General features: G+C 39.9%; 1 protein-coding gene across 4 annotated transcripts in view; it reads right to left on the bottom strand.

Annotated features, from left to right (window-relative positions):
- The window catches only part of Acbd6 (acyl-CoA binding domain containing 6), a 137,564-nt gene that overhangs the window by 103,270 nt on the left and 16,303 nt on the right, over positions 1–17,991 (bottom strand). Inside the window, exon 4 of one of the 4 annotated variants that reach the window (XM_087580192.1) lies at positions 2,396–2,710. Coding sequence (XP_087436318.1) covers positions 2,648–2,710 — 63 coding nt within the window. The 3' untranslated portion in view covers positions 2,396–2,647. 4 annotated transcript variants of the gene reach the window in all.

The following is a 17,991-nucleotide window of genomic DNA, read 5'->3' as shown; positions in this document are numbered from 1 at the left end:
TGGTTATGCAGAAATACAGTTTATGGGTACTCATAAAAGCACTCCTCAAGGTTGACGGGAACAGTGTCGTTGATCAAATAGTGACATGATGGGGTCTTCTTATCCTGCTATGCATGTAATTATTTTCAAACCAATCAGCAGCTGAATGGGTTCTTCAGACAAATGTGACTTTAATTTATTAAGTACTTCTGGAATTTCATGAGCTCGATGGCATTCCAATGCAGATAAATGGTGCATTTTAAAATAGTCATTGCCACATTATTTGGCCAATCCATCAAAAATTTCCATCAAATATACTGGGTCAAATGGAATTTTATTGGTAGCAATCTTAAATGCACCTTCAGAAGAAGACTCAGTCACACCCTACCTCAAATATATCATTATGGTTTGGGGATTCAATTGAAACCTATTTTCTTCTGCAAGGTCCACCAAATCTCCAAATCAATAACTATAAAGTCCTTCACTCTCCCCATCATTAATAAATAAATGAGAGGATGAGTTCTAAATTTTCAGTTTACACAAGGGCATGAATTCTATAACTTGATTTAAGAAACATAACAAAACAAACACTGAGACAGTTTTGAAAATACTACCAAGCAGGCAAAGTGGTCATGTACTGGTCCTTCAAGGTTAGAGTGGGTGGTTAAATGGAAACTGTACCTTCCGTGGCAATCGAACACCAGTGGTGTGGTTAGAAGAGTACTGGTTTGTCCACTTATCCTGGAAGGGGGGCAGCCTCAAAGGCAAGCACAGCACTGACCAGACATCAGTCCCTTACCCAGAAACTCAGCTTCTACTTTTTTGTTGTCTGACAAAGAGCCTCACTCTTTAGCCCAGGCTAGCCTGGAATAGCCTTGTAGTAGTCCAGGATGGCCTTGAGCTCAGTGATTCTCCTCCTCGGCTCCCAAGCACTGAGATTAGCTTTTACCTTCTTTGGTAGCATTCTCTTTTGAAAAGGAACTCCAACTTTCATAATTTTGGTTGTCGGGGTTTCAACATTCAGTATTTTAATCTTTTGGGACTAAGACTTTAGGGCTCTCTTGTCTTGCAAATGTTTGATATTTAGGATTTACTGTGTTTATAATTATGCTCAGATTCTGATAAAGCAACTCCACCCCTAGGTTTATATCCTATGTGAAGATATATATTCAATAGAGAGTTGTACATAATATTCCCAGCAACATGATTCAAAAGAACCACTGTGGGGCTGAAGAGAGGCTCAGCACTAAGAACGCCTCTGCTCTTGCAGGAGCCCAGGGTTAGGTTCCTAGCACCCACATGAAAGTTCACAACTACCTGTAACTCTGGACCCAAATGCCCTCTTCTGACCTCCAAGGGCTAGTGGTGCATAAATACTCATGCATGCTCACACACATATAAACAAATAATTTAAAATAGTGGAAATAGCCCAACAGTCCAACAACAATGAACAAAATGTGTTACATCCACACAAAAGAGTATCATGCATCTATAAAGGGACAGAAAGCTCAGACAGTAAGGTATTTGTCAAGCACGCATGATATTTGAGTTTAATCCTCAGAACTCACACAGAAAGCCAAGTATGGTGCATTTACTTATCCTAGTGCTGGGGAGGTGGGGAACAGAGGGTCCTTAGGGCTTCCTGGCCTCACCGACCTATAGAGCTCCACAGCAATAGGAGGCCCTGTCTCAAAGAAGGCTCCTGAGGAACACTAGAGGTTGTCATTTGGCCTCCATGGGCAAGCATGCACAGGCACGCACAATGGGTTCAGGCCAGCAAGACTGGATAGAGAGACTCTTGGCCTTACCCACAAGATCCTGTGGGGCATTTCTGATTTAACTATAACAGCACCTGAAGTGAGTACAAAGCTTATATTACTAGACACAGACCATTTATGCCTTAATGGGTCTAGAGGCGATAACCCTGGGAAGAAAATAAAAACATGCGTCCAGAAAGCCAAGAAAGCCCACTTGCACAGAAGACAGGCGAACAGAGACAAAGCACATAACAAGTACAAGACTTCATTACCTATTATACTCAGAGCTACCTTAGTCTGTGTAATACACTCTGGTGTTCTCACAGTTAGACTCCTCTACTGACATGTGTCTTACACTGCGACTGCTGTTAGCCAAGATAGAACTGTAGTTCATTCCCCAGATCTGGAGTAGAGGAGGCCTGAGTGGAACATGTAGTCTTAAACTCACAGGACTGAAATAATCCTGTGTGACGCAGGAATCACATACATATATGTTTGAAAGGGAAACGCGCTATGATCTTGGGATCTTACATGTATTGAGCTGTGTGACCAATAGCGTGAATCCATAAAGGGAATATATTCATAATTAATTCGGAAATATAATCAGCAAGCCTTCAAATCTTTGTTATTCTTATTATTGTCAAAGTGATTCAGGTCAGTTTTATAAAATATTTAAAAGACAATATGATTTTATTTTTATAGCTTCAATTTTTCAAAGAAGACAGGTTCTAAACCTTCAAAAGGCCCCAGAAACCCATAATTTATAACTCTTTATCATAACATGGCATAGCTGTCCCCAAGGAAGGAAACTTGGGCAGACGGTAACTGTACTTGACAGCAGCAATTACATGCAAGTGTGAAGATTGAAGTCACTGATGTGTATGCAAAGACTGTTCTGCCATTTTCTGTTACTACCAAGAGTCAGGTGGAAGAAAATCCACAGGAAACTTCACTTGGGATGCAGGAACCCCGCCCTAAGAAAGCACACAAAAGGTCCTTTGTTGAGAGACTTGACAAAGCAAGAAATAGGTACAACTCATACATAATAATAAAGGGTATTTCTACTTCCAATTAATGAAGAATACCTGAAAAGGAGGTATGGAGAGATGGCTCAGTGGTTAAGAGCAATGGCTGCCCTTCCAGAGGTCCTGAGTTCAATTCCCAGCAACCACATGGTGGCTCACAACCATCTGTAATGAGATCTGATGCCTTCTTCTAGTGTGTCTGAAGACAGCTACAGTCTACTTATATAATTAATAAATAAATCTTTAAAAAAAAAAAAACAAAAAAATCAGAGTGAATGTAACTAAACGTTGATCTTTAGTGAGACCAACAATAGTCAATATAAAACTTTTAAATAGGGGCTGGAGAGGTGGTTCAGTGGTTAAGAGCACTGGCTGCTCTTCCAGAGGACCCAGGTTCTGTTGCCAGCAACCACATAGCAGTTCACAACTGTCTATAACTCCTGTTCTAGGGAATCTGACAGCCTCACACAGACAGATACAACGTCAAATCACCCATGTACATAAAATAAAAATAAATTATGTATGTTTTAAAAAAGAACACAGGATGTTCTTCCAGAGGACTTGGGTTTGATTCCTAACACCCACATTGTGGTTCATGAGGATCTATCATTCCAGTCTGAGGGGATCCAATGCCCATGTACACAGACACCATGTACGTGCAAAACACACACAAACATTAAAAACAAAACTTTCAACAAATAGGACTCCATGATTTTTGGTACTTTGTGCTTGTTCGTTTGTTTGCCTTTTTTTTTTTTTTAGCTAGAGAAAGAACATAATAAAGTTGGATTGGTAGGGAGTGGGGAAGGAAGAGCATCTCGGGGAGGGGAAGGAAAGAATATGATCCAAACATATTGCCTGAAATTCTCAATGAACGCCATGCTGGTAAGCTGACTGTCCCGGCTCTACCTAAGGGAAATCCTAGCTTCTACTGGTGTTAACGGAGTCCTAGGAAAAGAAAGGTCTCTCACTCCATTCTCACCCAATCTCGGCGGGCGGGCGGGTGGGCAATCGGAGCTTGCCAGCTCACGAGCCACAAGCAGCAGAAAACTGCGTCATCCTTGGCCTGTCACTTACAGTTCAAAACATCTGTTGCTGTGGAAAACGATGCTGCATAGAAAAACCACACTCATTTAAGGACAAGGGACAGACAGCACGACAGCTAAGTTGTCTGGCTTCTGCACACACAACCACCCGCACAGCGACCCAGCTTTCAAGCTCCACCAGAATGCTTTATTAGAATTTAAAGTTCTGGGGGCTGGGGATTTAGCTCAGTGGTAGAGCGCTTGCCTAGGAAGCGCAAGGCCCTGGGTTCGGTCCCCAGCTCCGGAAAAAAAAAAAAAAAAAAAGAATTTAAAGTTCTAGTAAAGGTGATATTTTAAGGTCTCACTAAAGAACTAAATTATAATTCATGTTACAAAACTCTAATATTACTCCTGATATTAAAATACTGAAAGTGATAAGTTTTTCAGGCAATCTCATAGCCCAACCGAAAAAATACTGTTCAAGAGAAATCTCTAAAGGTGCAGTATTTTGGCTTTATCCACCATATTATTTATTTTTAAATTTCATTTCTATTTTATATATATGAGTGAGTGTTGTGCTGCATGTATGTCTGTGTACCACCTGCATGCCTTGTGCAAAAGGAGGTCAGAAGAGGGTGCTAGGTCCCCTGAAACTGGAGTTACAGATGGTTGAGCTGCCCCGTGGAGCTGGGAACTGGGCAAGTGCTCTCCAGTTCCATTCTGTCGTTTTTAAACCATGGTCAGTAATTTAGTATTTCTGCACTTTTCCCATAAGTACAGCCTGTCACTAGTTCATCACTAGTCCTTTCCTCCAGTTACAGTCACACAGTCTTGATGCCCAGTAGTGGTCACACACACCTCTCATCCCAGCCCTCAGGAGGCAGAAGCAGGTGAGTCTCTGAGTGTGAGGCCAGCTTGGACTACACCGAGAAGCCTTTGCCCAAAGGGGGATGGAGGGAATTTGAACAGCAGTTCATAGAGTGAAGTGGGCACTCAGCCTCAGCAGCTAAGGTGTTCAAGTAAGTGGGGACTCAACCTCCAACAACTAATGCTGCCCTAGAGACAGGGGCAGTGGGCAAAAGGAAGACTAGAGCTCTGAAACCCCTCTATCTTGAACACGGAAATCTGCTTGCTAGAAGTGCCCATTACCAGCTATGTTTAGTAAGTGTCCTCACATGCTCCATTCACTGGTTTAAACATCACACCAGAATAGTCTGGCAGCTTAGCTGCCAAATACAGGCACTGCCAAGTTCCTCAAGTGTCACAGAGAAAAAACTCAAAATCAATTTGTTATTTATCCCATTAATTCTTACAAAATAAACCCTTATTTGGAGCTCTATTATACTAAATGAGGGCTGTTGATAAAGGGAACAAGCATCACATAATCTACATGTATTTATAAAACACTACCAAATTTCACAAAGGGAAAAAAATCAAAACATTTAAAGCTAGAGTGGTCCTCCCTTCCCCCCAAGGTTGCTGGCCACCAGCCCATGAGGACAAAGGGAGCAGGGTCAACAGGGTTTCAGGGTATGTGAATGGCAGGAGTACAACAAAATAACAGACTTATCTCTGGGATCAGCTTCGGGGAGACAGATCACTTTATTCAGGGTGAATCAAGGGTCATATAGTTTTGGGGATGGGGTCAGGGATACCCAGGGCAAAGGTCATTGGCTGAAGGCTAAGGCACTGAGATACCCCATTAGCATGGGGAGGCACTGCAGGAATCTCAGGTCTGGATGACCAGGTTTCTTATTGGGGGAAAGGGAGTTGGAGCTGTAATTTCCCTAACGAGTACATGACATTCCTCAGGTAGTGGGTGTAGGGTCCCGGATCTCCCAGGTAGAGAAAGCCTTTGACAAAGGGAGTCTGGCATGAACTTAGGGATATCCGGTAATGTCAGATTCCGACTTTAGCAGTGGGGTTTCTAGAAAAAATGGTGTGTGTTTAGTTAAGACAAAAATTTAAAGATGAAGGTATGATTCAAAATACCAGAATTGTGTTTATTCTAATTACATTCAATTTCAAAGCAGTAAACACAGGAACATGAAACTGGAATATACAGTGTGTTTGAGGGGGATGTCTTGGAATTACTTATGATCACATAAAAACATTTGATAGGTATTTAAAATATTTGATAAGTAATCTGGCAGTTTGTTCAATAAGAGCTTAAAAGTGTGTCAACACCTGTAAGTACTCTTGACTTGTTAAAAAAAGAAATTAAGAACATATTACTAGAATATTAAAATGTTTAAAACTTTATTATGAAAACAATAATAAGTCTGCATAAAACTTACCTCCAATTAATAGTTTGTCAGGTCCAGCAAGGTTCCTCAGTAGTTGCTACCAAGCCTGAAAATGTGAGTTCAACCCCCAAACCCCCACTGTGGAGTGAGAGAACACTCAGAAGCTGACCTCTGACCTCCACATGTGCATTTGTGAACATGAGCATGTGTACGCGCACACACGAAATGAATGGTAAGAAGCTGACACAAGTAAGAGCATGATTAGAGTCTCATTGACTGCATTATGTGCATTGAAACATAAAGATAACTCCTTACTGGCGCAGAGAGCTTTCTGCTCCTCAATGAGTCATTTGTTCCTTAGTGCTTGTAATCAAAATTATTTACGTTTTACTAGGAAAGAGCAAAAATTGGAACCCTCATATCAACAATAATTTAGAACACAAATCAGCATAAAGGAAGTAACAAGCCTCAAAGAATAGGAAAAACTTGCCATCTATTTTATAGGTATTCTTTACTCCTGACCCCATCTAATTACTTGTGGTCTTAAGCTACTCATTTATAAGTTGGCTAAAGTAACCAGTAAATACTCCTTTGGGGCGTATCATTTGTAATACTGATTTATTGAACGGCTGCCTCCCAGTACAGAGGTCTGACCCTGGGTTTATAATTAGGCTGCATAATGTGGAAGCAGAGTGATGGTTTACCTTCTTGCTTTATGAAATGGTATGAACATACGAAATGATGCAATTTAATTAAATAAAGAATGTGGGGTCCCTTTCTTTATGCAGTTGAAGACTATTTTTAGCAACATCATAACATATGCCCGAAAGCTTGGTAGCCATGCTTCCACAAACGACACTGGAAACAGATGCATAGCTCGTTGTGTGCATGCACTTGCCCATTTAGTAAATAACTCCACAGATGCTTGCTGCCTACTCACTGGGAACATAGTCATAACCCGGGCAGATACGTTTTCTTGTGGAGCTTAAAGTCTAAAGGAGACGAGAGACATGTAAATAGTCAACTATAATGCAAGCAGAAAAAATATTATGCAAACGAAGAGAAATGCTACAGTTTTAAAACTAAATTTTGTCCTTTCCCTTCTAAATCCTATAAAGGACTATTCTCTCTCATAGTGTTTTCATCCTTAGCTATGAGTCACCTCTGCCCCAGTCTGCTCAGATCTGAGCAGAGCAAAGTCCGACCTAGTACTCCGGTGTCATGTTCACAGTGTTCTCAGTACCCATTGTGAGCAGTCGATAATTATTAACCACTAATGAAAAGTCACAAGTGACTAATAGAAAACATGAGCCTGTATTTCTTCCTAGACAAATAATGCATTACTTGATGAGTCTACGTCATCAATCAATAACCAAAACTATAAAATTTGGCCACTGACTGCTAGGAATTCATCTGAAGAAATAATTAGATAAGTGTGCAAAAATATAAGTGGAAAGATGTTTGCTGCAGCATATACAGTGGGAAAGAGCAAAGAGAGGGAAGGGAGAATGAGGAAGCAGCTGAATATACAGAGAACGCAGTCAGGGCTTGCCCAAACGACAGAACAGCATGCAAGCATCAGAAATCACATGTATGGAGAAAAATCAAATAAAATCCCAGCTCTGTGTGCATGTGAATTTGAAAAATTTCAAAATTGGAACATAAAAAGAACTCTTATTTTCACCAAACAGTCCTATTGCCTACTTTTCTTTAAAAAGTGTGTGATAGAGTGGGGGGAGGGGTGAGTTATGTCCCAGTGGTACAGTTTATGCTCAGGATGAGCAAGGCCTCAAGTTCAATTCCTGGCACATATAAAAAGTAAAAATCAGACAAAAATAAAAACTATTTCCATTTTGTGAAAAAAAAATATTTTCACCCACCAAAGACAATGCAATCTGGCTATTTTACACACAGACATTTACACACAGACACAGAAACCACACACACACACACACACACACACACTTTAAAAACTGGAAAACCATGTGCCTTAGCAGCCTGGCTCTCAGCCTTTCGCTAAGATCAAGTATAAGTACTCTAGTATGGTTTCTGTTTCTTAAACATTTGTTCTTCATTTTAAATAAGTATCACACTGTCTCTAGCAGTTAAATAAATCACTTTCCATTGTTTCATTGTGAAAAAATTAATCTACAACAAGTCTGTGGTAAAAGTAAAACAAAAGTTCCTTTCATCCTTCTCTCGGTTCCACATCATTCCTCTAATACCTGCCAGTGTGCATTTGTGAACACATTTCAAAGATTTAATTTCCAAGATGACAGCAGATTAAATATGCTGACTTCTGTCTCAACATTTCCATGCAGTCAACCTCCTGTACCACTTCTCACCGAGTATTCCTCTGAACAATATGCTGTTGTTTAACCATTCCCTGTTGACTGCTATAATGTTTTAGCAATGTATCCACATCTACATCCCTTCTGGAACCTGCAGACATTGTTATTTGGTTTCAGAAGTTAGCCATTAGCTTCTTCCCAGGATTACCTAGGGAGCAGAACCTGAGGCAAAGCTTCCAAAATGAGTAATTCTTGGGATGTAAAATCCCAGTATATGAATGATGAGGAGGAAAGAAAATGAATCCTCAAAGAAGAGAGACAAACACAAGTTCTGCTGACAGAGCTGCTCCACTGACCGAGGCCTCACAGGCTGTCTCCGTTCAGGCTACGCACCGTCAGAGCCTGCAACTGCAGTAGGAGGAAAGGGAAGAAGGGAACAGCAATTACCTGCCAATTCTTTCAGCTTTCTGCCTCTCCTCAGTCAAATGTGCCCCTGAAGCTCTGGGCTTGGCACCTACTCCTCGGTAGTCACTGAAGGATACAGACTCAGAGTAACTCCTGTCATTGACATCTGAGACTGTAGGTGTGAGTCACTGGCAGTCCTGGTAAAGCTGGCCCTCGCAGCCAAGGAGGCCAGGTACAGGCAGGTTAAAGAGGGGGAAGAAGTGCATCCTACAAGGTCCTGCCCACCCCAACCCCACCTTCTACTATAGGTGGGTGATGGAGACCGGCCTAGGACTTCCTGCCCTGCCAACGCCTTTCTAATGCAATCCGTCAGAGAAGTAGCCGGCTGTTTGCTCCACGTGCTGTCCTGCTTCTGGCACGTGTTGTCGCTTATAAACTTCAGGTGAGCTTTTCTCACTTTGCTATCACAGACAAGACAATTATGGCAAGAATTTGCTACACTCAGTTCTGTCCTACCTCCTAAAATTACTTAAGGCTGCTTATAAATCAGTGAAGGCAACCAGTCAGCTTGAATTCAGCACCATAAAACCTCTTGGTGGTTGTTTAGTCCTTAGATGTAGCAAAGAGGACATGGCAAAGATGCGAATACTAACTTATCCCCAGGTTCTAGAATCAAATCTTGCAAGGTCAGGAGAACATTAGCATGTAAGAAAGCTCTGCACTCTCACGCAGTTGCCCTAAGGTCATCGACTTTGGAGAGGATGCTTCACTGTTAGGACACCACCTGCTTGCCGGGACTTCTGTGAGCCACTCCACCAGCCCTGCTTGGTGACTGCTGCAAGCCTCTTTTATCACATACGACTGTGACCACAGACAACCACTTTAATCAGCACAAAAACTTATTTCCATACAAGGATGGGCACTGGGAAATTCAGACTGCAAGTATTTATAATACCATGTATTTGTAACAACATTATCTCTTTTTTAAATTATGTTTCCCCCCTTTTCTTTTGAAGAACTTGATTGTTCTTTCAGATTCTGTTTCTGAATTGGACCTACTGCTCAATCCACTCCCCTAATTCTCCCCATTCTGTCTTGGCCATTCTCTGAAGTAGAAGTCTAACAGACAAATTAGCTCTGAGTGTAGAACTATAAAGTAGTAATGTTCTCAAACAGTGGGTCTGGAGAGATGGTTCAGTGGTTAGGAGTGCACACTGCTATGACCTCAGTTAGCAGCACCACATCCAGTTAGTAACTCCAGCTCCAGAAGGGCCCTACACCTCTAACCTCCCATGGCACTTGAACTCACACACACATGCCACCACTCCTCATAATTTAAAATATAAGTAGATATTTAAAAATTAAACATTATGTCAAAGACCACAAACTCTAGTCCATTTGCACTGTGAAATAAAAGTGCATTGTCCCAGAAAGGGATACTACACAGTGTACCTAAAACAGTGTTCTGACACTGTCCTAAACCTGTGTCTGCAACAGTACTGAAAAACAAGGAGTGCGTTTATCTTCAACTTGGTTCACAGAATTTAATTCACTCAACTGATCTAACTGATCTGGAGAAAAACTATCTTCCCAATTCTAAAGAATATATGACTTAGATTTTGTAAGAATCAAAGTTTGCTACTGAACAGCCACAGAAAGGGAAGATGTTAACTCTGCCTCTCAATAATTTTTCTATAACTTCACCTTGGTCATTTACTCAAAAGGACCCACTGAATACTACAGTATGACTAACATTCCTAGTAGCAGTAGCATTGAGTCTCGATTACTTTTGATAGCGTATTTATTAATAAAATCTTGCCTCTACGTTTTAATTGTACCTACAGTTTATAGACTGCTTTCTATCTATCTAACTTCGCTAAGTTATAGTCTCTTCTCTCACTTCAACAACATGACGACGCACAGCCGACCTCCAAAAGCAAATGTGTCAATACTGCAAGCAAGGCTTTAGCAAGAAATGGTAACAGAAATATAAAGAAATTAACCCATTATGCCTTTTTTTTTGCTTGCCCTAAAGCAAATCCATATTGGTTCACTTTCCCAATTTGAGCTTTAAAAATGCGTGCTAAATTTCCTATATTGTATTTCAATCAACTGCCTAAGCTCAGACTATAACGTCATAAAGAAAGTACTTGATCATAAATTTCTCAACAGACATAAAATCAAAGATACCCAACACCTACAAATTAAGTAAGAAAAAAAAAATCCCACAACTAAAAACTGAAAAGAAGTTAACATACCAGGCTCCAGTCAGCTAGCCAGTCTATTCTAAACAGATTCCATTTTTAAGCTGCACAGTGGATTAAGATTATAAACATGTACCAAAATCATCTTGGTCTTTCCATTTTATGTGTTCTTACAAATTATGAAGCTATAGGGAAAAAGTCAATCACCTTTCAAATGCTTGACTGCAAAGGCATGACTTAGAATAGCAATGATGTGAGTTGTTTAACAGGCTCTGTATGAAATGAGGGAGATCTGTAAAAAAAAAGCACACACTTAAGCTTAGGTATGCATGCAGACAGACACACACACACACACCCCACTTCAAATACCTAGAAGATCCCAAGTCTCCCATTATTCTATATTTATATCACCAACAAGAAATTCAAGTAATATTTTTAAAGGCCTAAAGAAACTAGCTCTTTTTTTTTCTAGTGTTTTCATACAAACAAGAGCTAATCCACATTTTATCACACTATGAAGTATATTTAAAAGAATACATGAACTTAAGTTGAATTGATTTTTTTTACAAGTTATGATTAAATGGTATTTAAACCAAATGCCGCTGTGTCGAGCTGGATAAAAACACTTAACTGCTCTATTTATTTTGTCAAGCTAAATCAATTTCTTACAAGTACTATTTGAAGCTGCCTGTTGTGGTGCACATCTGCAGTCCTATGACCTGGGAGGTGGAGCAGAAGAATCACGGGTTCAAAGCTGACATGGGCTATGCAGTAATGCAAATCTCAGGAAAAAGAGTGTTGTCTGAACAGAAGTACAGTCTACATTCTCCAAATATCAAAACTTATTAATGAAACAAGCAGAAACTGGCGACCTGAATGTCTATTGTTCTGTTTCCTCTGTGGCTGATATTTCTGGCAACGTGGTGAATTTATAAGACAGAAGATAACTGGCACATGACACTTCTCCACTGGGCACAGGTAATGAATAAAAAGACCGGATATTATCCAAGCATGGAAATAATCAAACACAAGCAAATGTAGTTGATAAAAAAATTGTTCTACACACATGTATTTCCTCAAAAACACCTTTCTCACACGTGTGCGTGCACATCTGTAAACACAGAAATGTTTACATTTCCAATGACGAAAGCTGTGCATCTACTCACTTCTGACGCGGTGCAGTTTAAACTCACAGCGCCTGTGCTGACCCAAGAGATTCCATGATACTGTCTATCTCAGTGTCACCATCCTTTAAGTGATGCTCTGTTGGTATCACTTGGGGACCAAATGTGTTAATTCTTCATCATTTCACTATTCAAAGATGATTATGGGCTTGGGTGACACTAGGAAAAAAACTAAACTACAGAGAAAAAGGAGCACAGCATCACTGACAGACAAGAATGAAGCAGAGAATCAGAACAACAGCTCCACGGACATGCTCAGCCGAAGCACCCGGTCAACACGAGCTGAACCCTGATCAAACCAGAAGAGGTCAGGTGCTGCGCTAAAGAGAAACTTCCTCACTTTAAATTCTCCTTAGAAACCACTATAAAGGTAGAGAGACGGTGTGTGTGTGTGTGTGTGTGTGTGTGTGTGTGTGTGTGTGTGTGTGTGTGTCTGTGTCTGTGTGTGTGTGTGTGTGTGTGTATGTGTATGAGAGAGAGAGAGAGAGAGAGAGAGAGAGAGAGAGAATATTAACCTCTGAAAGAATCTTAAGACCTAACTCAGCTTTACGAAATCGTAAGTCAATGACAGTGGATGATATGATTTGTTGATTCTACACTGATCAGCGGAACTGGTAGAAGACACTAAAAACTGAGTCATTTGCAATCTTGAGTTTACTGGGAAAATCACATTAGAAAGCACATTAATTCCTTAAAATATTTAGAAGATAGCCAGTAATGAAGGAATCTGCCTTTAGTCCTTTCACTTGGGAGGAAGAAGTGGGTGGATCTGTGAGTTTGAGGCTAGCCTGGTCTATATCATGAGCTCCAAGACAGTCAGAGCTACATAGTGAGATCCTGTCTCTAAAAAAGCAAAAACAAAGACAAAACAAAATTCAGAAGGGGATACATAGTTAATCATCATTATTGTAAGATTTCAGAGGGATTCCAGCATTAGTTTATACTAATACAGCCCGAAGGGGCTCAATACATCTTAAATGAATCAATTCCCAAAGATAAGTTTAACATAGCTACCTTCAATTTTACATTGCAAATAGAAATATATTTAAAAAACAGACAAACAAACCGTAACACTTAGAAATGAAGAAATGCTGCAGAATACCCAAGAAAACAACAACACAGAGTTCAGTGGGATAAACACAAACAAGAGAAATGCTCACTGAATACTTAAAAAAAGCAAACAAGATTAAAATAAAAATGATTTAACTAGCTGTGTATAAACATTAGACTTGAAATATTCAGTCCCTCAATATATAAAATTTTGAGCCAAATTTCACAGGATAGGTACAGGAAAGGAAATTAACCTCAAAATTCCTCCAAATAGATTCATAATACCAAGTTTAAAGACTCCCAAATGTTAAGAACTGAAACACCTAAAGATAAATTTCAAAACAGTTTTGAAATTTTCAAGTAGTGGTCAGAGCAGTATTTAGAATGCAGCATTCATAACGGAGATGCAGTTTTGCCGATTCAGGGTTTGAAATGCCTTATTGTTTATCAATAATATCAAACTTCTTCTGTAATAGCCAATATGGAATGATGTATAGCAAGTAGTAAAAACAAGGAAGGTTATGCACATGTATGCACATACAGAAAAGGAAAGCACCACCACCAAAACAGTGTCTACACTCGCTTCTGATACACTTTGAAACTTTTTATTTACATTAAAAAGTGGTGATGCCCATACCAATATCTGTGTATACATTAGACACATATACCCTTAGTCGTTTTACACTTAACATGATTAAAATTATGAAACTCCATATTTCAATCCATGCTGAAGTTTCATAGTGTACGTCTAAATATAAGAGCAGCATTTCTAAATACTTCAAAGGCCACACACTGACTGAGGTCATTTTAGAGATTCAGCTTAAGACCGGGAAATAGAAGACAAATTGTCTATTGCTTTACGATCCCTAATTTGTTATGACTCTGCCAACACTCACTCACATCACTGGTAAATACAGAGAGAAACAGGACTGTGCTGTCAAGGCAGAAGGCACAGCTGCAGAGTAATGGACCTGAGCTCCAGCACAGCTAGTGCTCTTTTGAAAGAACCACAGAAGTACCTGAGACCAATGGCAGCCCCAGGAAAGGTCAACGGGCTCCAAAGAAATGGACCAAAGTCTCGGGGTCCGTAAGGAGACAGAATGTAGAACCCATATACCAAAGAGCTAGAAAATCCTGAATGTTGAATAATGTGGCATGAGAAAAATAACCCAAAAGGCTAAATGAGGCAAGCTGTCTGGGACCTTACGATCGAGTGTGCTTGTATGGGGAACTGACTCAGTCTCCTGGCTAAATTAGTTAACTTCTCTCTCTTTTCTTTAAAGATTTATTTTATGTATGTGAGTACACTGTAGCTGTCTTCACACACACCAGGAGAGGGCATCAGATCCCATTACAGCTGGTTGTGAGCCACCATGTGGTTGCTGGGAATTGAACTCAGAACCTCTGGAAGAGCAGTCAGTGCTCTTAACTGCTGAGCCATCTCTCCAGCCCCACAATCCTCTTTTTATGAACCAAAAATCACAGGACATTTAGAGTTTTACTAATATTTTTCAAATATATTAAAAACTCAACTTAAGGAAAAACTGAAAAACTCTAAGATGTTGAGTTATATATTACGTCTACATAATTAAGTAGTCATGTGTCTGATTCCAAAGCAACCTAATGTCACTAGGCCCAGTGTGGACACTACACAGTTATCTCAAGCTAAACGTATATGAGTTTACTATAGCAACAGCGAGTTGTCATTTAAACGTAAGCTGTAAGGCCTTAAAGTCATTCACAAGTTTTGTTACCATATATATATATATACACACACACACACATACACACACACATATATACACACACATATATGTATATATGTGTGTATCATATTATATACATATATATAATATATACTTTTAAATAAAGAATGAAGCTGTGCTTTATACAAACATGAAAATACAGACTAACAAATTACTTCCTTTCCTTAACTGGCAAATAGAACAGGAAAACTCTGAAGCTCAGATAAATGCATGTGCAGAAGAAACTGAAAACCCCAACAGGAATGCTGCTATATGCATCTTGCCAGTTCTCCTGAAGCTAACAAAAAGACCACACCCCTTTAAGTCAGGGTTCTGGTAGATTAAATGGGTACACTGAAGTAAGACAGAAGAATTCTATAGCTCCTAGAAAACTTCCAACCCTTTAAAAAGCAATATGGTATAGATTACTCTGTATTATTACTATACATGGTGCTTTTCTGTATCAGAAATAACCTATGGGCTGGTGAGATGGCTCAGCAGTTAAGAGCACTGACTGCTCTTCCAGAGGTCCTGAGTTCAATTCCCAGCAACCTCATGGTGGCTCACAGCCAACTATAATGAGATCTGATGCCCTCTCCTGGTGTGTCTGAAGATAGCCACAGTGTACTTATATATAATAAATAAATTTAAAAAAAAAGAAATATCCTATATTTGGAGACTAATAAATTTGATTCAAAATAGATTTCTGTTTCTAATATAACAGAACACATTATAATAAAGTATGTTATTAGAATAATGATTTTGTAGTAGGTAAAATAATAACATAATTTCTAATTAAAATATTCTGGTTACTTTTTAACACAAAATTTAAAAAAAATAATTTCTTAAACTAAGCAAAACTTATTCTTACATTATTTCGAGCTTTAACATCAGAATTCAGTTAGTCTACCTAAATGTACAACTGTTTTAATTAAAAAGCTCTGTTCTACTGCACAAGCAAAATGGCTCAGGTCCCGATGAGAAAGAAGCTGCATGGAATACTAGTTTCCTCCAAAGTTTTCAATAAGTGAGGGTCACCAGGAAATTTGGGTCACTAAATTTTCTTAACTTACATGAACTACACAGGAAAGCAAACCCTCATCTTATAGGTTTTAATCTATTAACACAAGACAATAACATTTTTGATACAAAGATAATAAATGTTCTTTTCTAAACTGTCATCTTGATCCTTCAATTTTATTTTTAATTATACTCAAAATGTCTTACTTTAATTCCTAGCAGTTATCTTATTGTGTCTACAAGAGAGATAAACACACAAAATGAGCACAAGGATTTCACGTGAGAGGCAGAACAGGCTATGTCAACTAGGAAACACTGCCCTCTATAGGACAGCTTTTCAAATGACGACTGAATTTATTCAGTACAGTCCAGCCAACAAATTTTGGGTTTTTCTTGCCAGCTTGTTCCTGAAGCAAATTATTCTCCTCTGTAAGACTGTTCAGTGCAGGGGAAGGAGCCCAGGGCCTCATGTGTGCTAGGCAACTGCTTCATCACAGAGCTACACCTCAGCCCTCTTCTTACATCTGTGTTTGGTGCCACAGAAGTCCTGTGAGTCCAGTTAGGCCTAACAGTTACTAATCCACAGCTTCTGTTTCAGGTGCCGTGACTGTGGCACAGCCCTGACTCTGATGCCTACAGTACAATGGGAGAGAAAGATAACTCCAACTCCAAATGGTAATACAACAGAAGGGAGCTTATTCCTGCAGGCGAACGGGCTGAGAACACAGCTAGTAAAGACAGACAACTGAACTAATACTCAAAGGAGCAGGGTGTGGGGCAGCGGGCACTCACAACTCTGGGATGTGCTCCAAATTAATTTGGTGACACATACAAACAAAAAACAGCAAAGACAGATGCCAGGCCTACCCGCGTGCTGCTCACGTGTCTATATTCTGATGTGCAACTGTCTCCACCCCACAAGAGCTAGGGTGACAGCCATTGGGTTCGGTGCCTGGGTTTTTAAATGATTTCTTACAGATAAAAGACCAGTAGATGCTGCTACCCAAACTGGACGAAGCAGGCTTTGCAGAGGCTGGATGGCTGCTGGACATCTACACAACTACTTTACTTGGAGACTCAGTTCTCATAGCTATTATCTTTCTAGATAACACACAGGTAAAATAAAATGGATCCAAGAGTCGCCCGACCAGTGAGGCAAAGAGAAATGACCTTACTAATGACATTCTAAGTAAATGTCAAGATCTAAGCTTTCGTCTTTTTCTTTTTTAAGGGAGAGGGGATAATCGGTGAAAAATGAAGTACGGACAGTTGCACTGAAACACTCGGGAAGCCCTGGTTAACTCCCAAATAAAATCTTCATCTCATTTCCTATGAGCTTTCCGCCCTCTGGTGGTCACGAGAGGTCTGACTAGGGATGAGGAGAAATACAGTACCAGATGAAGAAACACTAATCTACGTGAGCTATCCAGACTCACCACTTATGGATTAACAAATAAATGTTCAAATTCTACCTCTTAATCTACTAGAAACATTTCAGCTGGAAAATATTTGAGACACCGAAACTTACCAGCCTTTGGAACTGTTAGTACCTGCAGATGCTCACTGGCCATGGCACGTGACTCTTTGTGCAAGCATCAGAATGCACTGTGATCGCTCACACGCACACACGCTCACACCCCACCCCGTGCCTCGCATCCCTGCCACTCCTGCTGACATTAGCACCTCAGTATCACATGCAGTTCTTCAGAACTGCGCACATGGAGCCACACTTCTAAAGACATGGTTTGGTGTGTGGCATGTGTGTTGCAAGGTTTCATTTTACACTCGTTCATGTGTTTCATATTTTTGTCCCATATATTTTATGCCTACATTAACTTTATTAAGGTATTGTTTGCTGGACAATATAGAATATTTATACTTTTACAAGCTTATGACTGGAGTATATTCTCCATAGAACTCTTTCCCTTTTCATTAGAGTAAAAGTCATAATCCTGACAGTAAACTACTATGTTTATTGTCCAGTAAATTTTCTAGTTCTCTGCTCCTCGTTCCCTCCCACACTAGCCCTGGCAGTTTGTAAAGCACAGCAGGTATGACCC

Source organism: Rattus norvegicus, chromosome 13, assembly GCF_021556685.1.
Source record: "Rattus norvegicus strain SHRSP/BbbUtx chromosome 13, alternate assembly SHRSP_T2T, whole genome shotgun sequence".
Lineage (NCBI taxonomy): Eukaryota > Metazoa > Chordata > Mammalia > Rodentia > Muridae > Rattus > Rattus norvegicus.
This window is presented reverse-complemented; position numbering and strand designations above follow the sequence as displayed.